This window comes from Megascapheus bottae, chromosome 9 (genome assembly GCF_031878675.1).
Source record: "Megascapheus bottae isolate mThoBot1 chromosome 9, mThoBot2.hap1, whole genome shotgun sequence".
Taxonomy (NCBI): Eukaryota; Metazoa; Chordata; class Mammalia; order Rodentia; family Geomyidae; genus Megascapheus; species Megascapheus bottae.
Window position 1 is genome coordinate 6,748,004 of NC_143517.1, and position 25,414 is coordinate 6,773,417.

A 25,414-nucleotide genomic window follows, 5' to 3' on the forward strand; every position below is an offset into this window, starting at 1 on the left:
TAATTTTATATTATATAAAATATGTATATGTATATAAAATATGTAAAAGACGTATGTGTTTAAAACACATCTCAACAACTTTTTTTTTGCCAGTCCTGGGCTTGAGCTCAGGGCCTGAGCACTGTCCTTGAACTTTCTCAAGGCTAGAGCTCTACCACTTGAGCCTCAGCACCATTTCTAGCTTTTTTCTATGTATGTGGTACCAAGGAATCGAACCCGGGTCTTCATGCATGCTAGGCAAGCACTCTACCACCAGGCCAAACTTGTGGCCCACTCAACAACTCTTTAGGAAGTGAAATGAGTTATGGCTCAGACACTTATTTTATTTACAGAGGTCTCATAGATACAAAGGAATTTTATTTAAGAAAAAGGAAACGAGATGAATGTGGTTAGAATAAATATGATGGAAGGGATAACCCTGTTCAGGATGTGTTGTATATATAAGTGGACACATTGAATTGAAGCCCCTTTGTGCAACTATCTAAAGGGAACAATGAAATATGGACAATTCATGGACAATTAATAATACCACCTCTGAAGAGAAATTTACATGACATGAATTAGATGTAAGTGTAAAAATATACTTGAGCAAAATAAAGGATATATTATTCATTACATTGTAAGTTTTTGTCTGTTCTAAAGGAGACATTTTATCTTTTGATAAATCACAAACATTAATTAAAAGATGTAAATATATTTCTAAAAATTTAAATTGCTTTTAAAGCATGCATTAATTCTAAAACTTAAAATATTTTCTAGGTCTCTTTGATGTTATCTTCAGCAAAGGGAATATATGTGTTTTTCGAAGTCATGAGTTGAGACATCTTTTTCTAGCTCTTGACAATGGATTTGTCGCTGGAATAGTGAGTAGAATTCTTATTTTTGTCCTCCTCCTTGTGATCATCATCATCATTATTGCTTTCTGTACATGTAACAGCACCGCATTGTACTTTCTGGGCTGCCCTCACCCACTTGATCATTATGAGGGCCGAGGTTACAGCTAGTTTGCCACCAGACTTGACAGCACACTATTCTATCTGTCATACAAAAGTAGAATTGTGGTCTATAGTCAATGTATGTTTTGAGTGGAATACTTTGATGAGATTAATGGATTATATTTTTCTTACGCTTTTTACATTTTTCTGTTAGTGTCATTAAAATGTAAGGTTTTGATGTATACATCTACCCAAGTCCATGTTGTTACTCTCTGGCTAGTCCAAGGCTCCCAGGTCAAAGGCATTGTTGTTTTGTTTTAGTTTCTGCTTTCTGTTGTTTTACTTTTGCCTGTTTGTCTTTATTTTTTTTTTCAGTCAGTCGTGGAGTTGGAACTCTGGGCCTGGATGCTGACCCTGAGCTCTTCAGCTCAATGCTACTGCCTTACCTTTGAGCCATAGCCTCACTTCCAATTTTCTACTGGTTAATTGGAGATAAGAGTCTTTAGTGCCTGGGCTGGCTTTGAACCTAGATCCTCAGATCTCAGCCTCCCGAATGGCTAGGGTTACAGACCTGTTTGTCTTTTTTTTAATTTATCTTTTTCTTCTTACCCCTTTCCTCTTTTCCCTTCCTTATTAGTATTACCCATTTTTCTTTATCTCTGTACACATGCATGCATGCACACACACACACACATTAATTACTCTAATGTGCCCTAACGTAACACAACTATAAGTGTTTTTTTTCTGATTACCTTAATTGCACCTTCCCATTAACCTTTCATGACGCCTTCCCCTCCCAACTCTAACTAACCTTTATACCTAGAATTATTCCAACAGGACTTTCCTCTCTATCTCCTTCTTACTTCTATCCTAGATAAGAAATGTCTTTCTAGAACATGATGATATACCTTGGTTCCTATAATTTATATAAAACCATCAAAACAGGAACAATGACTTGCTTTTCTTAGAACCCAACAAAAACAAGACTGTGGTTTATCATCTTGAAACATAGCTTTGAAACCAAGCTTCCTGACACTCAAAGGAGAAATGTCATGTTTTATTTCTCTCTCCTTCCTTCCTTCCTTCCTCAAGGCCTGGGGGGGTCATTATCCTTGGACACATTTTGCTCAAGGCTAGTGCTCTGCCACTTTAACCACAGAGCCACCTCCAGCTTTTTCTCTTATGTGGTACTGAGGAAATGAACCCAGGACTTCATGCATGCTAGGCGAGCACTCTACCATTTGACCAACTCCTGGCCCATGTCAAGTGTTTTGAGCACTGAAATCAACTGCTTTTCAACCAAGACCAACTTTTCCAGTTTATAGACCATCACTCAGCTGTAACCTCATCTTAATGAAGCTACAATAAACCACCAATCAAGATTATTTGGGATCTAACCTACACAAAACCTGACTCAAAGAACCCAGTGTGCAAGCTTAGTGCTTCTGCCAAGCAATGTATCTTCTTGCCTGTCTACACTATATTGTGGATTTGTGATTGCTTAAGTGAGATCTCTTTTTGTTTGCTTTTCTCCTCTTTTAAGAACTTACAATTTGTTACTGCTTTTAATTTACCTGGTGTCCTCTTTTTACTGGATTTCTGAATAATGCCCCCTATCCCTAATTGATTAGAGGAAGCTCTGACTTTTCCTTGTCATTACTCCACCATCTTCCCAGAATCCCTCAAGACATTTTTATTGTTTATTTGCTTATTTATTGCCACTTAACATCACAGTTTATGAATACAATGTATCTCGGTCAGTGTCACCCTATTCAACATTCTTATTCATACCTCCCAACTCACTGCTTCCCTCACTTTTCTTAATTTTTTAGGGTATAGTACATTGAATTCTTGACTGCACTCTCCTCTCCTACTCTGCTTTATTCCTCTCCCCCTCTCCCCTTGACACCTACTCTACCTCTTGCATGTACTAATTTCTTGGTGCTTATTTTGTTGAGCTTCGATGTTGCCTAAGACAGCTTCATTTTTTTTTCTGGTAACTTGCCATTTTCTTTTAGGCTGGCAGAGGTATCCCGACTGAGCTGCGAGTGGTCTATCAACACAACCGCTGTGCACTTCTTGAATCAGCACTAGTGCCTGGTCACACACTTGTTTTTGATCGCCAAGGCAGGAGAGCTGAAGAATCATCAGCAGGCTATGCTGACCTTTCCAAAGAATTTGTGATTCTTGTCAAGGTGAACATTAGGAAAGTTATCTGAGTTTATGTTGCTAAGTACTTTCTTTGCTTTGCCTTATTGAATAATGCGTGGTTTGAGCCATGATTTCAGGCACATAGCCACAATCAGATCTTCTTCCACTAGGTGGCATTATGCTTGTTATTGTTCTTTTTACCTGAAATAAAAAGCAATAGGGATTCTACATTTAGCAGTAATAAAATTGCTATGGGAGGAACTTGCTACCTAAATGAAACTGGAAGAGAAAACTATGGATGTGGAGATTCTTAATAAACTTGGAGAATCTTGCATGTGGTATCAAACAGGTGTATATATTAGACTTTGGTCTAATAATTATGATGCATACATTTTAATGATTATGTATATATGATAATTTGATGATGCTCTTATCTGATTCTGTAGAGTATGTCTATGAATTTATCTTAAAAATATTGTCAGGCCAGGCAGGGTGGCTCATGCCTATAATCCTAGCTACTCAGAAAGCTGAGATCTGAAGATCTCAGTTCAAAGCCAGCTATAGATCAAGGGGTAGGGCGGTAGCTTTAGGCTGAAGAGTTCAGGGACAGTACCCAGGCCCAGAGTTCAAGCCTCATGACTCCCCCCGCCCTACAAATATTGTCAGGGCTGGGAATGTGGCTTAGTGGTAGGGTGTTTGCCTAATATGCATGAATCCCTGAGTTCAATTCCTCAGTCCCACAGAAAGAGAAAAAACTGAAAGTTGTGCTTTGGCTTCAAGTGACAGAGTGCTAACCTTGAGCAAAAGAAGCTCAGGCCCTAAGCTCAAGCCCCAGGACTGGCAATATATATATGTGTATATATATATATGTATATATATATATATATAGTCATGATAGCCCAATAACTCTACTTTATGAGAAGGCTTATTTATGTTAGATTGTTTACTGAGAGCCTTGCTATATACAAGATTAAACATATAAAATACTGATAATTATATTTTTATTGGTAATTAAATTTTTATGATGAATATTGTATTTTTAGGATGAAAACAAATATGATTGTATTTTAAATGTTATGGAAATGTATGGACTTTCAGGGTTTTTCAGAGTTTTGGTCTCCTTACTCTAGTTAGTAAATGGTAGCCCTTGATTCCAACTGAAAGTCTATTTCCTTTTCAAGCCTTTAATACTGTGTAAAATACCTTTTCACATTATTTTGTTCAAAACAACACAATTTTAACTTACATGTTACACAATAAAATCCAAATGTAAGGATTTTATATATATATATATTGAACATTTAATTTCTTTCCATTTTATCTTTTTAGATATGATCTTGCAATATATACTTTGCAAAATACCTTTGATTACTTTAGAAACTGGAAATTGAATTTAAGAATTGGAATTTGAAACTTTTAAGGCTCTTAGGGCAAATCATCAAGTTTTTTTTCTCCCAGAAAGTTACCCATTTTTACTCCTGTCAAAGTTAAATCCACATGTAGATAGAAGTGTCTATTCTGCCACGTCACTTCTCACACCAGGGGCCCCCATGCTTGACTGTTCACTATAATGTCTTCTAGAACCAGGATTTACAGAGCAGCCAAGCTATTTTGCTCAAATGTTGTGGGATATAGATTAAAATCTGCTTAGTGAAGGGATACATAAGCTTCAGCCTAGGAGAAAAAACAATGTGGAACTTACACTCATCCTGTCTCCATGGATTCAGGCAGAGCTACTTTCTAGAGCTACTTTTCTAGCTACATCAGCAGAAGCTAGGTGTCCAGAATCTTTCCTGGAATTCCACAGTGTAGGGTGTCAGTGTCTCATCTCAGTGTTCAAACTTTCAGGACGGTGATAATTTGCAACCCAAAGCCTTCTACCCAAGGCCATATTGTTATTCTCTGGCTAGTCCAAGGCTAGTCCAAAGGCATTCTTAGTAGACATGACACTTCAGAGGCTTTACCTCTCAGAAGCTGAATTAAAGGCTATAGACCTCTCTCAGCCAGGATAAATTCTTTACTGCTACACTCTGTTTTACAGTAGGAAAATATTCATCTCATTGACCTCAGCATTGACTATGGTTCTGAAAGAGAATTTGACAGTTTTCTAGAAAAATAAGTATCTACTTTTAGCTTACTTTTAAAAATACATCAATTGCATTTTTGTCTTTTGTGATTTTTGTGTTTGTATTTTATCTATTTTTCTATAGTGTTAGTGTATTTCTAGTTAGCTTTCAGGAGGTTTTAGTGTTTTCTTAAGCTAACGATACACAGGATTTGCTTAAGTATACCTTAGTTGTATTTGCTACCTTCTTTCATTCATTTCTACATCAACTTTAACATTTATAGAGTACATTCTATAACCCAGGTTCTCTCATAGCATGTTCAGTTTTTATTCTGCTTTTTTCAAAATTATTGGCTTATAGTGAATATAAATTTCCTAAGAGAAATACTTGTGTTTTGTATCTTATTTAAAAAAAAGATTCCCCATAGCACCTGATGCTCATGCCTACACTTTTAATTCATAATCACTAGTGGTAACTAACCTCTTGCAGTTTTGTTTCACTCCGTATCGCAGCTAAATTATTTATTTCTTGTGCTTGTTTTTAGCATCCACATTTGTAGTAAGATCCTGGCCACTGCAACCTCTGTAAGAACCGACTCAGTAGCCTTTTTTTTCTAATAGTATGTGAGCCTGTTATTTACTGACTTTCTGTTTGTTGTTCTAAAGGGAGTGTTCCTCGACAGTGCTGTGATTCTACTGGCTACCAGTGTGTGTCAGGCCCTGTGTCTCCAGTCTGATGGGACCTGCACTGGAGCAGGAAACCAGTCAGAAAAATCTTACTGGAAAGTGCATAAAATCAGTTCTGGGATTTGCATGTTTGAAAGCGTGAAGAGCACACGGATGTATCTAAGGATTAAGGATGACCTGTGTGACGGAACAGTAAGCACCTGCTCTTATGTCTCTGAGCACGTATTTCAAACTTGATAGTAATAGACCCAAGAACAGCATGTTCTAAATGTTTTAATTTTTGATTTTACCTGAAGAAATGTTGGAAATTGGGTGTTCTATGCTCTGGACCCCTTTTTGATAAGTGGGGAGGTCTGGTATTACGAGGGAGTGGTGTATCAGAAGAGGGAATCCTCTCGTAAAGTTTCTGCAATGTGATGGGCACACAGATCACCTAGGAACTGAAAGCATATTTTGAGTTAAAAAAACTGGGATGGAAGCTGAATGCCTACATAGTTCATTCTTAGATGATGAGTATCTCATTTTAGTGCCTTAGGATACCATTGAATTTACAATACAGTCTACACTACTCTCAAATTTGTGGTTCTTCTTCTTTAGCCTTCTTTAGTACTGAGATTGCTGATATGTGCTACTACTCTGTCACTGAGTTCCCTTCCCTTCCCATCCCTTCCCTTTCCTCTCCTTTCCCCTCCTTTTCTCTCCTTCCCTTCCCTCCTTTTCCCCCTCCCTTTTCCATAATAAGCTCTCAGGTGTAGCTACTGATGCTGCTCTGAAAACCTACTTTAGGAAGAAATTTCTAGCTCCAGAAAGTCCTAGTTCAATGTTTTCTTACCATTCCTTTTGATTAGATTTTCACCACTGGAAACCCAATATTTTGACAAGAAGTAATTTTAAATTATAGACATTATTAGGAGTCATTTTTTTAACACCTTGAGCTTTAGGAGGGCATGTGGAAGGCAACTAAGATGGCATTTTTTATATATTCATTTATCATTTATATATTATCTTATGGAGTGGAAAAATATATAAGATTGCAAATTTAATTTTTATATTAATGCTCTTTCTGTCTATTCTTCTTTGAAGCAATTTAAACCGTATCTTGCGTAAATGGAGAGTTTTCCCCTTTTCCATCTTAGTAGTAGAGCATCTGTCTGTATAGCAGAACTTGAGTATGTTTCTAGAAGAATAGAGGGATTGGAGGAGTTAGAACATTTTTGGTCTTCAGAGTCTCTGCCTTGGGTATAGGCTTATTGCTTACAAAGCAAAAGAGAAAATGTTGAGTATGAGTGCAAGCTACTCATTGTTGCACTGTTTCCATTATCACTCTCACCTATTGGACTCACTCATCCACATAGAGGGTAGGTCTTTCCCACTTAGTTGTCTGGAGGCATTCCCACAGACATAGATAGCCATAGGTGAGGTTTATCAAGTTTTTTCTAAGCATCCCTCACCCTTGTCACGATGACACTGAAAATTAACTATCAGAAGGTAATTTTCCATGGTTCTTTGATTCCTTCCTTTTCAGTCTGTGTACCCCCTTTGTTTCTATCATTTTTTTTCTCCAGGGCACTGCTTATCTGCTCTGAAAGTAAATACCTTCTGAAAGTTTAGAGCAGAATCTTTTTGTCCTACATTGAAAACTTACATATTATTCTCATCTTCCCCTCATACTCTGACTCCATGCTTCTTTATCTTCCTTCCTTTATGGTTAGTCTAAGAGAATGAAGAACTTCTTGATGCTCCATTATCATAGATAGATTTACTGTAACTAATATACGGAATCAACCCAGATGCCCCTCAGCAGATGAATGGATCAAGAAAACATGGTATATATACACAATGGAATTCTTTGCTTCCATCAGAAAGAATGACATCGTCCCATTTGTAAGGAAATCGAAACACTTGGAAAAAATTATACTAAGCCAGATCCAAAGAAACATAGGCTCCCTAGTTTCCCTCGTGTGTAATAAATATGTCTATAAATCTACAAGTAAACCCAATAGACCGTAAGAGGCAAGTAATTACACTGGGCCATGGTTAGCAGTCTAAATGCTCACACAGTGAGAACAAAAGAGGATATTCTTAGGAGATCACAGGGCTCAAGAGCTCTGTGCATACAATCATATAAAATGATGCTCATCAAAATAAACTCCAGGACATGGAGTTAAAAAAGGTTATTTTTATTGCACTGTTTACATTTTTTGTCTTTTTTCCTTGGTTTTCCTAGGTTTATTCCCTTCTGTCACTGTTTTTGATTTGTCTTGTATATGTTTATGTGATTTGGGGAGGATAAGGGGAAGCACAGAAATGGTGGGACAAAGGGTGAATCAATTAAAACCACTAGACATCATGTGGGAAATGAACTGCACAACTTGGTGGAGGGAGGGAAGTCAGGAGGAGAAAAACTGGGAAAAAATGAGGCAGGAGTTGATACTGTTCAATAGGAAATATACTTATTACCTGCTTTACATAACTGTAACCTCTCTTTACATCACCTTTAGAATAATTTTTTCATATATTTTTTATTGCAGTTAATAGAAGGGTTACATTATATTCGCCAGATAGAAGGTGCATTAATTCACATACATTGATACCCTATCTCATGTCTTGGTCCCCATTTCCCTCCCCCCACCCCCACCCCTCATCTTATTTTCCCCCATTCCCTATCCAATTTCAAATAACCAAATACACATATAAACAATATATCAGATAACAAAGTGAGAGACTATAACAATAACCAAGGGACAGCAAAACAGATGAGAGATAACATAGTACATTAAGGACAACAATCACTCATTATATGGCTTTTGATTCTATATCCTAGAGGTCCTTTCATTTAGTGTCATACGATATGGCCTTATGTAACTAGGTTTTGCTCTATTGCAAATCTCTGCTAGGAGAGCCCAAGGTTTCTACTGATTATGACAAATAAGGGAACCCATTGAGCCTATGTTCCTTTGAGTCTGGCTTACTTCACTTAATATGATTTTTTTCTAAGTCTTTACATTTCCTTACAAATGGGGCGATGTCATTCTCTCTGACAGCAGCACAGAATTCCATTGTGTACAAATACCACATTTTGTTGATCCACTCATCAACTGAGGGACATCTAGGTTGGTTCCATATCTTTGCTATGGTAAATAGTGCTGCAATGAACATCATTGTGCTAGTGGATTTAGTATGTCCTGGTTTCTGGATGATTGGGTTAATGCCTAGTAGTGGAATTGCTGGGTCATAGGGGAGCTCTATGTTTAGTCTTTTGAGGAACTGCCATCCTGCTTTCCATAGTGGTTGAACGAGTTTGCACTCCCACCAACAGTGTAGTAGTGATCCCTCCTGGCCACATCCCCTCCAGCATCTGTTGTTATTATTTTCTTGATCCTGGCCATTCTAACTGGAGTAAGTGGAATCTTAGAGTTGTTTTGATTTGCATTTCTTTTATGACCAGAGATGTTAAGCATTTCTTCATGTGTCTATAGGCCATTTTTGTTTCTTCTTCAGAGAAGACTCTCTTTAAGTCTTTGGCCCATCTTTTAATGGGATGGTTGTTACTTTAGAGATTAGTTTTAGAGTGATTCAATTTTTTGAGCTGTTGATACATTTTAGATATGAGGCCTTTGTTCGTTGTATGATTGGTGAAGATCTTCTCCCATTCTGTAGGCTTCCTAATTAATTTACTAACTATGTCCTTTGCCATACAGAAGCTCTGCAGTTTAATGCAGTCCCACTTATCCAGCCTTTCTCTGATTTGTTGTGATTCTTGGTCCTTATTGAGAAAGTTTCAACCTGCGCCAAGGAGGCCTAGTGTATCTCCTATTCCTTCTTGTGAAGTTTTCAGTGTGTCAGCTTTTACCTGGAGGTCTTCGATCCATTTGGAGTTAATCCTGGTGCAGGGTGAAAAAGAAGGATCCAACTCTAGTTTTCTGCAGGTGCTTAAACAGTTCTGCCAGCACCACTTGTTGAAGAGGCTGTCTTTCTTCCATTTCTATTTTTTTTGGCTCTGTTGTCAAAGATTAGGTGGCCGTAGGTCTGTGGTTTAATATCTGGGTCCTCAGTTCTATTCCTTTGGTCTTCAGGCCTGTTCTTGTGCCAGTACAAGCTGTTTTGATTATTATAGCTCTGTAATAGAGTCTAAAGTTTGGGATTGAAATTCCTCCTGAGCTGTTCTTTCTGTTAAGAAGTGGATCTTTTATTATTGCATATTTGGATTGCCTCTTCTATTTCTTTAAAGAATGACATTGGGATATTGATGGGTATTGCATTGAACTTGTAGATAGCCTTTGGCAAGATTTTCATTTTCACAATGTTGATTCTTCCAATCCAGGAGCATGGGAGGTTTTTCCATTTCCTCAGTTCTGCTTTAATTTCCTGTTTCAGGGGTTTAAAGTTTTCATCAAAAAGGCCCTTTACATTTTTAATTAAGATAATTCCTAGGTACTTTATTTTCTTTGAGGGTATTGCAAAAGGAGTTGCTTTCCTGATTGTTGCCTCGTTCCTCTCACTGTTGGCATAGAGGAAGGCAGTTGATTTTTGAGGGTTAATTTTATACCCTGCTACCCTTCCAAAGTTTTGAATCAGCTCAAGGAGCTTGGGAGTGGAGTCTATAGGATTCTTTAAGTACAGAATCATGTCATCTGCAAAGTAGAATATTTTTTTTAAATGATGGATTCTCTAGGCCTTTGGAAGTTGAACATACCACATATTAGTTGTATGGGATATGTACAGAATTTTGGGTCACTGCCTACTTTTGCAACATATGTGTATGAAGCAGAAGCTAAATAAAAATGAGGATGGATTACATAGAGCCTGTAAAAGGGAAAACCGGAAGGGGTAGATACATATGTGTGCAGATTTTATTCATCATACTTGCATTTAACCACTTTAGTATATTGCAACTTCTGCACTGCAACTTTGTGAAGGAGCAGGGGACGGTGAAATTTCTAAGATGGGGATGAGGCATTGGTAATTGCCTGGGCACCAATTGTTTTCCCTTCTGGGATTCAGACCATGATCTCCTACCATAGCAGTAGGCTATGATTTTTATGGATGTCTCATGTTAGCATATTAAGAGAATTAGGAAGGCACAGGGTGGCTCAGTCTATAGTTATTCACCATTTAATACGGAAGTATTACAGTGTTGAAAATGCAAGAAGAAGTGTTTTACAGATATATACCTGTTCAGGACCATTTCCATCATAAGGTGTACAGGTGTGATCCTTTCACAGTGGTAGAGGAAATTTAGTCTTAGCTATATTTTTAAACTTCTGCTTAAGGTAAAGTGTAAGAAGTCATTCAAGTCATTTCCTTTTGGCCATCTGCCTTATAAAATGTGGGCCTAAATGTGGAAGATTCAGTCTTCCTGTTATTTCAGTTAAAACTCCCCATCTGTTTTCAAAACAGTTACTTAATTAATAAAGTATTGCTGAGAGATTTGAAAAAATCAGGGCCTCTTAAAAATACTCAGTAAATTACAGGAATCATAGGGTCCCTCCTTGGAAGCTCCTTGTAGTCTAATCTGAATTCCCTAATCTGTCACCAAGGACAGCAAAAGTAAGTAGGCAGATTATTTTTCAGTATCTACTGCATGATTGAAGCTGAGTGCCATGTCTTAATATTTGCTGTGACACTCTTAATTCCTGCTTACATAGCAAACAATGCAACAAGCAAACAGTAACAGCATTTTTTTAAACCACAAACTGACATATGCAAGTGGACTCCTTTTGTGTAGTTATTAAAAAACAGAGTTGAAGTGCTTCAGTTGTAGATTTTATTATATGGTTAATCAGATGTTGATATAAATAATCTTTATTCCAGAGTAACACAAGTTGTCAGTGGTCATTGAGATTGGGGGAGGATTTTCCTCTGGATTCCATGTAAACAGTTATTTTGAGTATATAGACTTGATGAACTGACAGAGACTTAAGTAAGCACTTTAATGCTATCCTTTGATGGTGTCTGCCACTTCAACAACATTGAGTTTTTCACTTATACTTGAGTAGTTTTTAAAAGAAGAGACTCATCCACGTGCCACTGGCTCATGCCTGTAACCCTGGTTACTCGGGAGGCTGAGATCAGAGGATTGAAGTTCAAAGCCAGCTTGGGCAGGAAAATCTGTAAGATTCTTATCTTCAATTAATCAAATAAAAAGGTGGAAATGGCACAAAATGAGCAGAGAGAGAGAGAGAGAGAGAGAGAAAGAGAGAGAGAGAGAGAGAGAGAGAGAGGAAAACTTATCAGCTCCTCTCATTGTAGTATTTTCTTTAAGCTGTAATGGATTTAATAGCTCATTGATTTGGTTGTCTTACTTTAAAATTCTCTATCTACAATTTTGGTAGTAGCTTTAGTCAAAATGCACATACTTCTGTATTCTGAAGAAATGCTATTGATGCCTAACAATGAAGAACATAATTTTCACTTATTCTTATCTGAAATCTCTAGACTATTAAACAACAGTACTCTTGGAAATAGTGATAACAATACTCTTAGCTACCTCCATTTGCATATGGTAAAGCCTGCTTACAATCTCTAAAGGAACTGAAAGTGCATTCAGAAGTAAATGGTAATGCATGATCATATCACTGTATCTTAAAAACTTAATAGTGCATCAATCATGGGTACTACTCAACAAATTCTTATAATAGCTTAAAAGAAAGCAAGCAGTGAATTCTATGCATTTGACATTCATTTCAAACATTTTGTATAGGAAAACAGAATTAAATAATGCTGATTCTATAACAAATGTATGCGCGTTTTTTTTCTAGTGTTACCTTAAATTCTTATCATGTAGGCATATAGAGATTCAGGGTTTTTTTTTTTAAACCATGCAGTTTGCTAAGGACGATTGCAACATTGCTAATTAAAAGAACAAAATTTAGTCACAAATGCTTCGGTGAAACCAACTAATCATGGGTAAAAAGGAAAAATAGCTGTAGAAGCTGTAGGAAAAACAAACTTAATGTACCAAAATGATCACTACCATGGGACACACACACACACACACACACACACACACACACACACACAGAGGATAATTGTTTATTGACAAGAGGTTAGTTTTTTTAAACAGAGGGAAGATTTTCTCATTGCACATTTAACTAATTTTTCTTCACCCAAAATACACTTTCAAATAATTAAAAAGTTAATGGCACCTCATATTTAAGTGTAAAAGGTTGAAATATGAAAGTGTTGTAACATAATCATTGAGAAAGCAAGGATACCACTGTTATGGGGTCCAGAGATTGGTGGGGAATGAGACCACTCACATCATGATTGAGGTGTTAAAAATGTATTGAGCAAGTGAAGGGCTGGGGTGCCAGGACTGCACCCCAAGGTTGGGATCCCAGAGTTCAGTCCCGAGCTCTAGCAGGTCTGGGTTTATAAATGCAAAAAAACACACACAGATTGCCAGGCAGATTCTGCTTCAGCTTGCAAGCAGTGACAGAAGCAAAATTTTGCATTTAGTCTTGTAGTTTTTTGTAAGATAAATATATTTTACACAGGGCATCCTGATCTTGATTATCTTAGTGCAGCTAAAAGGCCAAATAACACAGAATGTTTTTTTTCCTTGAATCATCTCAGACAGTCTTCAGGTTCTCTCTGGTCTTGTTGAAGCCCCTAATTTTTCAACTTTTTTTTTTTTTTTTTTTTTTTTGCCAGGCTTGGGCTTGAGCTCAGGGCCTGAGCACTGTCCTTGGACTTCTCAAGGCTAGAACGCTTCCACTTTAGCCTCAGCCCCACTTCCGGCTTTTTTTCTATGTATGTGGTACCAAGGAATCGAACCTGGGTCTTTGTGTATGCTAGGCAAACACTCTACCACTAGGCCAAACTCCTGGCCCCTAATTTTTCAGTTTTTACTAATATGGATTAACTATTTATAATAAATATTTATGTAAGAATTGGCCAGAGGTAAAAATGGCTTTTCCTCTTCTACAATCACAATTATTAAGCCAAATTATAGGGGTCTTAATGCAAAGGCCAGCAGCGGCATGGGGACATACGCTTCCTCAATCATGCAGCCTGGAGACAGCTCAAAGCTCATCTTGTTTTTTGTTTTCTTTCTTTCTTTCTTTTTTTTTTTTGCTAGTCCTTGGCCTTGAACTCGGGGCCTGAGCAGTGTCCTTGGCCTTTCTCAAGGTTAGAGCTTTACCAGTTGAGCCACAGCACCATTTCTGGCCTTTTTCTATGTATGTGGTTCTGAGGAATTGAACCCAGGTCTTCGTGTATGCTAGGCAAGCACTCTACCAATAGGCCAAACTCCCAGACCCCAAAGCTCATCTTTAAAGGAAAAAAAAACACATCATTTTGATAAACAAAATATAGTTTATTTTTGTTTTGTGAAGCATATGCAGAATGAGCATTATTAGTAAAGTGAGACTTCTTGGAATACTAGGATGGAACATTTTTGATTTTTTTTTTTGGCAGAAACTTGTTGAGCAAACAACTTGTGGTTTTTCATAAAATCTACTAAAGAACAGTTCTGGGGGGCAGAGTCCTTTTTCCTTTAGAGGACAAAATAGTATTACTTCTATCAAGCTCTGGTTTCTTGCTCTTAAGGTCAGCTGATGGACAAAGATCCATCTTCTGTATCTTCTTCAAGCTGGGTGGGGACATTGATCCTGTCTAGCCAGAAACCTAAAACCTTAGCCTTTTTTAATCAAGGGGTTGCCAGGAAGCAAGATTCCAGACTGGAAAGTATACACAATATTTAACTTACATTTAACTTTTAACAACTGCATAGTCTTTTTGGGTCACAGTAGCAGGGTAGCTTGTTTAGCACTCTGGTTTGTAAAAGCATTTTCCTAACTGCATAGGGAATTTGTCCACTTGTGACCCTTACAATGCATAACAGCAACCCGTGAAGATTCCCAGATAGCTCTTAATAGAGATCTCAGATCCAGAAACTCTCTTTTTTGAACAAATGAATTTATGTGGCCAGTGCCAGCCCAAAATTTTATTATCAATTAGGACTTTGAGCATACACTGGGGGTTGGCATTTTATGAACTTAAAATTATCGCCATTTAACAACTTTAGCTTTTTGCTACCTACTATAACAAATGACTGACAGGCAAGGATATAAGTTCCTGTTCATTTACAAAGCAGACAGACCTGGGCATTAGATCAGCATGCTTACAAATTATTTCTTATGATTTCCAGGCTCTGATTAATTTAGAAGGGCCAGGCATAAGTGACCCCAGGATCTCATACCATCTCTGTCATCTGAGCAGTGTCTTTAAACAGCCTCTTAGACACCCATTATTGCCAAGACAATCCAGGAGTGCCTTTTCCATGTTAAGATAATGCCCTGTTGGCATTTTCCTTGGTTGGCCACTGGACTTGAACTCAGGGCCTGAGCTCTGTCCCTGAGCTTTTCAGCTCAAGGCTAGCACTCTAGCTGTGTGAGCCACCGCTCTACACTCCTGCACCTTTCAGTACTCTGCCATTTAGTTAGAGATGAGAGTCTCATAGGAAACAATATTCTGGTTTCTCTTCAGATTGTATAAATCTTTTGCCTTTTACTAAGGAACCTTATTCTACCTTGGCTGGCTTCAGATCAGTGAGTCTTTGTCAAACACCCCCTTTTCCCAATTGAAGCAACAAGGAGATTAGTAGAAATAGTCCCAGAGCATCTGTTGAAATAGTACCTGGAACTTATTGAGAGCCAAAGTTACATGTGACAAACCTGTAAGAATCATCAGTAGTCATCTGTGAGCCCACTTGTAATTGCTACAGCAAATTTATAAAGGCAAAAATTTAAACAGCTATTAAATGATTGTTTTTTAAATGTGTAATGAAATATAGCACCAAGTGAAACACTAACAAGTGTTTGTGATTACAAAGAAGAATGCAGGGCAGAAGGCTCTGGATCCAGTGCCACCCATATCCTAGAGAAGCAGACATTACATACAAAAAGGCATTAACGCAACCACTTCAGTGAGGTTTGGAAGTCCCAATTTTCCCCTTTTTACTTTGAAAAACATTGAGGACAATTCTTACATTTTATTTTTTATCTAGGAACCCATTTAAAATTTTTCCCCAAGTCTTTTTTACTCTCCTCTCCTTTATCACTTTACATTTTAGCTTTTATTTGCATTCGATTAATCCTTCGAAATCTTGGCACACTAGGTCCTTTTACCTTTGGCTCAAAAAAAATATCACCTAAGTGCAAAATAGCATTGAAACCAGATTATATCACAGATTAATCGTTTTTGTACTATCATCTAAAACTTAAAATTTTTATAAATCCTCAGGGGCAGTTTTAGAAATATTACATAATCCACAATACCATCAGGCTTTTAGTGTACATCTGTTAAGAAAAGAAAGAGACAGAAGCCAGATGGGCCACGCAGCCATGCTATGGAATGGACATAACCCCACCTAATACCTTAGAATTAGGTGAGCTGCCTTTGTGCCAGCTCACTCCCTCACCCATCCATAGGGCTGGGTGAGCGGTACCTTCACCAGATCAACCTTTACTCACTAAAGATAGGCCCCCACTAGCCCATTAAAATTGTTTTTAGTCCTTTCTCTTTACTTTTAAAAGACTGAGATAACAACCAAAGTAGTTTCAGATCGATAGGAAGAATGGGCAGTGTCTTTAACAGGAGTAAACAAATCTTTAAAATTAAATTTCTGATACTTAGGCCCCAATTTTTCTATATATTTTTAATTGTAATTAATAAAAGGGTTACATTATATTCACCAGATAGAAGGTGCATTACTTCACATACACTGATACCCTTTTTCATGTCTTGGTCCCCATTTTCCTCCCCCCATTCCCACCCCTCATCTTGTTTTCCTCCCTTCCCTATCCTATTTCAAATAACCAAATAAGCATATATACAATATATCAGATAACAAGGTGAAATACTGTAAAAATATGAGATAACTAAGGGCTAGCAAAAGAGATGAGAGATAACAGTACATTAAGGATAACACTCATATGGATTTTGTTTCTATATCCTGGATGTCCTTTCATTTAGTGTCATACTATATGGCCTATGTATCCAGGTTTTGTTCTATTGTAAATCTCTGCTAGGACAAGCTGGACGTGGTGGCTCATTCCTGTAATCCTAGCTACTCAGCTGACTGAGATCTGAGGATTGCGGTTCAAAGCCAGTCCGGGTACACTAAAGAATGTGAGACTCTTATCTCCAGTTAACCACTAGAAAATGGAAAGTGGGGCTGTGGCTGAAGTGGTAGGGCAGAAGCCTTGAGCTGAAGAACTCAGGGACAGCACCCAGGCCCAGAGTTCAAGCCCCATGACCCACTGAAAAATAAAAAGTTAACAAATCACTTTAGCATTCTCCAGCTTCCTTTCTGCAGGGCTTGTGTTGGTTAGCAAGACACATTCACATATAAATAGGCCTTCAAATGCCTTTAGAGGGAGGAAGGGTAGAGTGTTACCTGAAACTCATTGTTAGTTCACCTGGCCAGCTGACTTTGTCTTTTATCCAATTTGAAACAAGAGCACTTTACAGTTTTAATTGAAGCTGCCAAAGTTAACAAGGAGTCAGAACCAGGAATAGGTACCCTGCCTCCAACCTCCAACTGTGGCCTTGAGCAGGCTGCAACTACAGCCAGATACTAGAATTTTGATTCCCTCCAGAGATATCCAAATAAGGAACAAAGACCCACAATGTGTACTGGACACGTCAGGAATACAAAAATCAAGGCTGAGTTGGGGCCTCTTCCACTATGAGTAGGTTCTCCCAGTTCAGCCCTAACCAGAATTCTCTACTGTCCTGATAGCCAAAACATCATGAGAATGCCAAACCACAAAAACAATTCCTTAGGGGAAGAAGAAGAGGATAAAACAGTTAACATCACAAGGGGAAACAGACAAACAGCTCAAATCAACAGGACAAAAAAAAGGGCCTGCAAATTCAAGTGGGTCCCACTCTAAGGATCTCCAGTTTAGGTTGCATCCATCCCTCTTTGGGTACACACAGGTACCCAAACAAATGACAGACAGACTCCTGGAATGTGGAGAGGGTGCGCTGATGGATCCTGGCCAGGTGTCAAAACTTTCCTTGGTGTCCTCTGGGCCCTGTGACATCTCAGGAGACACCTCTGCTAGAGTCTCTGTGGAGACTGACTGCTGGGAAGGAGCGGTCTGCCATCCCTTGGCTTCTGACCCAATAAGGATCTCCCCAGTGCGGGTAGGCACCCTCTCCCTGGGGCTTCTAAATGTTGTTACCCAACCAGTGAGAAAACAGAACACCACAACTAATAGCCAAATTATATGAGTCTTTATTGCAAAGCATGGCGGCTGCACGGGGCGGGTGTAGGCTTCCCAAATCGTGCATCCCAGAACAGCTCAGAAGTCGTCTTTTAAAGGAAAAAAAAACCCCAACCTTTTTGGTAAACCATGTATAGGTTATTTTTTGTTTTGCAAAACATATACAGAATCAAAATTGAGCATTCTTAGTAAAGTTAAACTTACTTCCTAGAATACTGGGATGGAACTTTTTTTTCCTCCAGAACCTCACTGAGCAAACAACTTGTGTTTTTTCACAGAACCCACTAAACAACAGCTCTGGAGGTCAGGAGCCTTTTTCCTTTGGGGACAAAAGAAGCATTACTTCTGTTGGGCTTCAGGCTTATGAGCATAGCCTACTTCAGAAGTATATAGATGTGTGTGAGAGTGTGTGTGTGTGCGTGTGTGTGTGTGTGTGCGTGCACACACATGTGAGTATACATATATATGTATACATATATATGTATAATTATACAAAGGCAAAACTCTTTGGGACCAAGGGATTAGATGAAGAAGGGTTTATCTAATTGTTGTAGATGTAACCAGATGTAACCATAAGATGTAATCCTTGGTTGTGAACCAGTTAATCGCAACTAACTTTTCTTCCTTCTGTCTCTTCTAGCCTTTTAAATTTAGAATTTAGAAGTCAGAACTACACTTTTGTTAATGATTGTATAATATTAGATCAATAGGCTGAAAATGAAAATGAGTCTTTAGATACCAGGCCCAGCTCCACATGTTGGAGTTCCACTTGCCCATATATGACAAATAAAGAGAAAGAATATTTATTAAATGGCAGCTCTGGGAAGACAGCAGTTCACTACATCTTCAGCCACCTTTGGGGGTGTAGACATTTACCTTACATTAAATAGATTTGGAGATTAGGAGGTAAGAAAATAGGCCTAATTACAGTGGTCTCAAGTTACATGTGTCCTGGTCAGAGGTGGTGTTAGGTGGTTTGACAGTCAGTTGTCTCAGAATTGGTCAGGTGAGGATTTGTTCCTGTAAAAGTACTTGATACCAAGCAGCAGCTTCAGTCCTTTCTGGACTCTGAGATGGCTCCAGAGTGACTGCAGTGACTGAACAATGGTTCAGAACAGAGGACAGGACTAGTGCAAAATGGAGAGTTTACAGATTGTCCTGCTTCCAGTTAATTTGTAGTCCCAGGAAAAGAGCTGATGTTTCCTAGCAAAAAGTATAAAATTATAATTATAGATCATATTTTACTTAATTAAACATTAAAAATAGTTGTTATTGGTAATTTTAGTGCATCTCACAAATCTCATTTAGACCTGAGAAGTCCTATAAGAAAGCTTCAACCAGACTCAAAGGAACATAGGCTCAATGGTTTCCCTCATTTGTCATAATCAATAGAAACCTTGGGCTCTCCTAGCAGAGATTTGCAATAGAACAAAACCCAGATATTTAAGGCCATATAGAATGACGCTAAATGAAAGGACCTCCAGGATATAGAAACAAAAGCCATATAATGAGTGATTGTTGCCCTTAATGTACTATGTTGTCTCTCATCTCTTTTCTTATCCCTTGGTTATCTCAGATTGTTACAGTATTTCATCCGGTTATCTGATATATTGTATATATGTGTATTTGGTTATTTGAAGTTGGATAGGGAAGGGAGGAAAACAAGATGAGGGGCTGGGGTGGGGGGAGGGAAACGGGGACCAAGACATGAGAAAGGGTATCAATGTATGTGAAGTAACACACCTACTATCTGGTGAATATAATGTAACCCTTCTATTAATTACAATAAAAATATATGAAAAATAGGAAAGCTTCAAAAGCATTCCTTTGGTGAAATATTTTATAATGTAAATAACTTAAAAAGTTGGCAGTGGATATAGTGGCCTGACTGCTGTATAGAATACGCTCTGGCTACTGATGTTTGAATGTTTTGCTGACAGTCTGAGAAATTTATGTGCATTCTTCATACTGTTATGGGGTCAAGAGGAGGGGATTCCACATCCCTTCAGGTGGGGATTCCATGTCCCACCGGAGTCCACCACACAGAGACAGTCTCATATAAAAAGTTGGGCTGGGAGTTTTGCCTAGTGGTTAAAGTGCTTGCCTAGCACGCATGAAGACCTGGGTTCGATTCCTCGGTACCACATACATAGAAAAAAGCCGGAAGTGGTGCTGAGGCTCAAGTGGTAGAGCTCTAGCCTTGAGAAAGTCCAAGGACAGTGCTCAGGCCCTGAGCTCAAGCCCAGGACTGGCAAAAAAAAAAAAAAAAGTTGAATTTATTGGGGAAGTAGATGGTGAACTGACTGGCCAGGGACACAGTGCAGACTCGGGAGCTGACACTGTGACTCCGAGCATGGCTCATGCTGGGTTTTTAAGGGCCAAAGCCATGTAGTCTAGACTGGCCTGATACAGGTGGTTGATGGGATTGTTACATACACAGAGGGACCACTGCCAGCTCCAGCCACACACAGATAGCCAATAGGGTTACAGCCTAGTGTTTGAATTTACCTATCACCTTAGTTGGAGTTGGCGCACAGATTGGGAAGTTCTCCACACAAAGCCGGCCTCCTCCCCACCCAAGGGGATATCAAGGTGGCTGGGCTGTACCATTGTCAGCCTTCCACAATGGGGCAGGGAAATCTTAGGCATTCCAGATGGCGCCAGTCCCTCCTCCCCTTGACATTCCTTGCTCCCTTTAACACTTACGAAAATTCAATTTGAAAAATACACACAGTGAAAAAGGATTTAAATTTGAATGAGTGGAATTGTAATAAATTTGTCTTTTTTTCTCTAATTGTAGCATGCTGTCATGTGCTACACAGTTAAATTTTGGTCAGTGATGGAGTATATATATGATGACAGTACTGTCATCTGGATCTGAAAATTTTCTTTTGCCTAGTCAATGATTTTATGAGTGGAATTAGTCACATGTTTGTGCTGAATGTTGATATAAATTTGTGCTGCCAATAATATAGACGCATAGAGCACACCATTATGTGCAATTTCTACTGTTAGGCCATAAATCAGATACAAATCTTGTCATAAGAAAACAGAGAAAAGCTGGGTGGCTCATGCCTATAATCCTAGCTTTCTCAGGAGGCTGAGATCTGAAGATCACAGTTTAAAGACAGTCTGGGCACTAAGGACCATGAGACTCTTATTCCAGTTAACCACTAGAAAATGGGAAGTGGGGCTGTGGCTGAAGGGGTAGGATATTAGCCTTGAGCTGAAGAGCTCAAGGACAGTGCCCAGGCCCAGAGTTCAAGCCCCATGACCAATGAAACAACAACAAAAGAAAAAGAAAACATAAAAAAGAAAACTGAGAAGCCTTAAAAGGTCAAATTTGGAGTCTTTTTAAAGGCTGGCAACTACAGATGGACTCTTATCTCAAAGATCTGAAGCCCTAAACAGAGCTTACACAAAACTTTTTATTTCTTTCAGTGAATTATATCATATTCTTTAAATTTTTTTATTTTATTTAATTGTAAAGTTGATATACAAGGGATTAGTGACACAAATAAGCAATGAGTACATTTCCTGTTGAACCTTATAACTTCTTTCCTTGTTTTCTCCCACTTTCCCACCCTCCCCCCACCTCCCATCACTATCACACAGTTGTAATGTTCATTTCCAACAGTGTCTTGTGAGTGTTGCATTGCTGCAGCACTGGTTCACCCTCTGTCTCCTCATTTTGTGATTTCCCCTTCCCTTCTCCAAGGTATTCAGAAGACACAGGGCAAAAGAACTAAACACCACTAACTTTCAAAAACAAACATCAGGTATTTGGGTGGCTCCAAAGCCCCAACATAAAGACCTCAGGCGAAGCACCAGGGGCACAGCTTTCTAGGGTAAAGGACACAATGCCTTTGCATATCCTTCCTGGGGCTAAACAGCAGGTGCATCTGCTCTGCTAGAACAGAGCCCATTCTGCTCTGTCTACTGAGCCAGTCACCTGCAATTTATGTATGTTATATGTGTGTGTATGTGTATTTTATTGTACACACACGAGTGTCTCAATATAGTGCTGTACTGGGGCTTGAACTCAGGACCTGGGCTCTGTCCCTAGCTTCTTTTGCTCAAGCTTTATCGCTTGAGCCATAGTTCCTCTTTCAGCATATTAGGTAATTTAATGGAAATAAGAGTCTCGCAGACTTTTCTTCTCAGTCTGGCTTCAAATCATGACCCTCAGATCTCAACCTCTTGAGTAGCTAGGATTACAGACATGAGCTACTGGTATACGGCAACTACTAACCTGCTATATATGTAATATATGTATATTATATATAATATATGTGTATAAAATTTAAATTTTATTGACGAGGTGATACACAGAGGAGTTATAATTACGTAAGTTGGATAATGAGCATATTTCTTTTTGAACAATGTTACCCCTCCCTCATTTTCTCCAGTTTTGTCGATATCAACTCTCCTCACTGCCAAGTTCACCTGCTATATACTTTTATCATTATTTTGTGGTTTACTGTAAAACAGTGTGGTCTGTTACACTATCTTGTGTGTTTTGCATCTCTTGATGACATCATTTTCTCTTCTGCTTGATTCAGTGTTATGTTTAGATCATCATGACCCTACTATGTGTGTTTGTGTAAATGTATTCTGTGATGTTCACAAAATGATAAAATAGTCTAATGGTGCATTTTCCACAATTTATTTCACATTGTAATGTTCTCTGCATACCTGTAGAGGTGAGGAACTCCTGAAATGAAATGCAGTATAAACTGTATACTCTTTGTAGCATATCTGTGATTTAGAGTCCTTTGTCTTTTTTTTTTTTTGTGGTTCATTTCATTTTTTTTTTTTTGCCAGTCCTGGGCTTGAGCTCAAGGCTTGAGCACCATCCTTGGACTTTCTCAAGGCTAGAGCTCTACCACTCGAGCCTTAGCACCACTTCTGGCTTTTTTCTATGTATGTGGTACCAAGGAATTGAACCCGGATCTTCGTGCATGCTAGGCAAGCACTCTACCACTAGGCCAAACTCCCGGCCTAGAGTCCTTTGTCAAAGGACTCTAAAGATATGTGCCCTTAGCTAAGCTCATCATATGATCTGTTTCTGTATCTTATGGAATAAGATGCAATTTATTCAGAAGTTCTATGTTTCTAGGTGTTTCACAAGCCAAAGATATATTGGTGTGAAGTGAGAGGTTTTCAATTTGTTGTCCAGTATTTTTTCACATTTATAAGATCATGTAATATGGATTGTAGGGTACCGGAGATATCGACTGTCACTTTAAAATTAAGAAGAACTTGGAAAATGCATCCATAAGCTTGGAATCTGTGAAGAGCCCAGGGCTGTTTGTTGGACTTCAACCAGATGGACAGGCAAAACCAGTTATTTATACCAAAGAAGAGAATGTTTGCTTCTATCCACAAGTCATCCAATGTATGTTTACTATAAAATACTTTATAATTGGGTTTCTTTATGATGACTTTCATATAGTATCTGTTAATTTCATCCAATTTTGCTAAGAAAGGTCTTCAGTGTTACAGTTGAACTCCTTTGAAATACTTATTTAATTATGTATTTATTCTTTTAGTGCTGGTCCTGGGGCTCTGGGTGCTATGAACTCTTATGCTCAAGGCTGGTGCTGTGCCACTTGAGCCAGTGCCATCTTTCTGGCTTTTTTGTGGTTAATTGAAAAAGAGTCTCAAGGACTTGCCTGCCTGTGCTGGCTTTGAACCAATAACACTTAGATCTCAGCCTGCTGGGAATCTAAGATTATAGGCATGAGCATTTGGTGCTCAGCATCCTCCACAAGTTTTTGCAGTGCACATGTGTGGGTACTTGTGGGGTGTGTGTGTGTCTGTGTGTGTATTTGAATCTTTTGTTTCTTAGTTTCCATATAACTGAGAATAAATGAGACTATTAGAAATAGTTAATTTGTTATTATTTTTTAATCCTCTTAGTACAAAGAATTAATATAAATATCAAAATAAGTGGGATTTGGATTAAGAATAGGATTTAGAAAAAGTTCTAGGATAGGATAGAAATGTGAATGTTTCACAACTATCTTTTCTCATATCTAGGTTCTGATACTCTAGCAAATTGAAGTGAAAAATTGGAGAACTTTAAACAATTCAGGCTTAAATATATATTTGAGTAGAAAGATATGTGGTAAAATAACTGAGTTGTAAAGTTCCCTCCAAGTTTAGTTTATTGTCTAATATTTGCTCTTCCCATAAGTTTTGGCTTAAAATCTTGGCGTGACATTTGTTTTATTGCTGTTTTCTCTTACCAGGGTCCATATATATTTGTGTATTTGTGTGTGTGTGTGTGTGTGTGTGTGTGTGTGTGTGTGTGTGTGTGTGTTTGTGTTCAAGTATAATAACTTGGAAATTAGTTAAGAATATAATCTTGATTTGATCTGACATTTTATCAGGTTCTCTGTTTATATGTGCATTCATTTCTTTTCAGCCTTTAGTTATCATGTTTCAAATGTTGCAAATTGTTGGGCTAGTATATCTTACTTCATTGCCATCCACACCCCGAGTCACCGACCTTCTATTTCCCACAGGCTGGCACAGAGTGGCACTCCCACTTGACAAGATATGTATACCATTGCTTCTGGAACTCTGGAGGGAAACAAATGTCTAGAACACTCACAAAGGATATAGGGTGGAGTAGAAGGAGAGCAATGGGAGAGAGGTGGTCAAGTAAAAAACACATGAGGAAAGTAGAAATAAGAAGGAAGGGAACAGAAAGAAAGTATAGCAATAACCAGAAGAAGTGAGGAGAAGAAGAAATAATTATGGTGACATATAATGAAGAGATAAGAGTCTATATTTGTCATTCCAGAACCAGTAGAAACAAAATCACTTAGTTTTATTACTAGAGCATGATTGGTGTGTCTCTACTCTGCCCTGTATGTTTTGTTTTGTTTTGTTTTTTGCTGGTCGTGGGGCTTTAATTATGGGCCTGGACACTCTCCCTGAACTCTTCAGCTCAAGGCTAGCACTCTACCACTTGAGCCACAGGGCCACTTCTGGTTTTGGGGCAGTTAATTGGAAATAAAAGTTTCATGGACTTTCATGCCTGGGTTTTGAACTGCGATCCTCAGAACTCAGTTTCCTGAGTAGCTAGGATTATAGGCGTGAGCCACTGGTGCCGGCCCCTGTGTGTTTAATAGAGAAAACACCCTGTTTTAGCCAGGGAAAGAAGACCAGAGACATTGTTTTACAAATTTAATTGGAGCAATGTGAATCCTTAGTATTCTGAAGAATGCATGGAAACATCAATATTTCTTTTAAATACTGTCTAGCAATATTTTCCTATTTCTATGAGAAGGAAATTCTGGTATTAAAGAAATCCACATGTGTACTTG

General features: G+C 38.4%; 1 protein-coding gene across 1 annotated transcript in view; it reads left to right on the forward strand.

Moving 5' to 3' along the window:
* Positions 1–25,414, forward strand: part of LOC150058740 (lipoxygenase homology domain-containing protein 1-like) — a 106,823-nt gene that overhangs the window by 35,921 nt on the left and 45,488 nt on the right. Inside the window, exons 11-14 of the mRNA XM_090339668.1 lie at positions 760–863; positions 2,954–3,130; positions 5,818–6,030; positions 23,298–23,475. Of these exons, the coding sequence (XP_090195794.1) occupies positions 760–863; positions 2,954–3,130; positions 5,818–6,030; positions 23,298–23,475 (672 nt within the window). The remainder of the gene's footprint in view (positions 1–759; positions 864–2,953; positions 3,131–5,817; positions 6,031–23,297; positions 23,476–25,414) is intronic.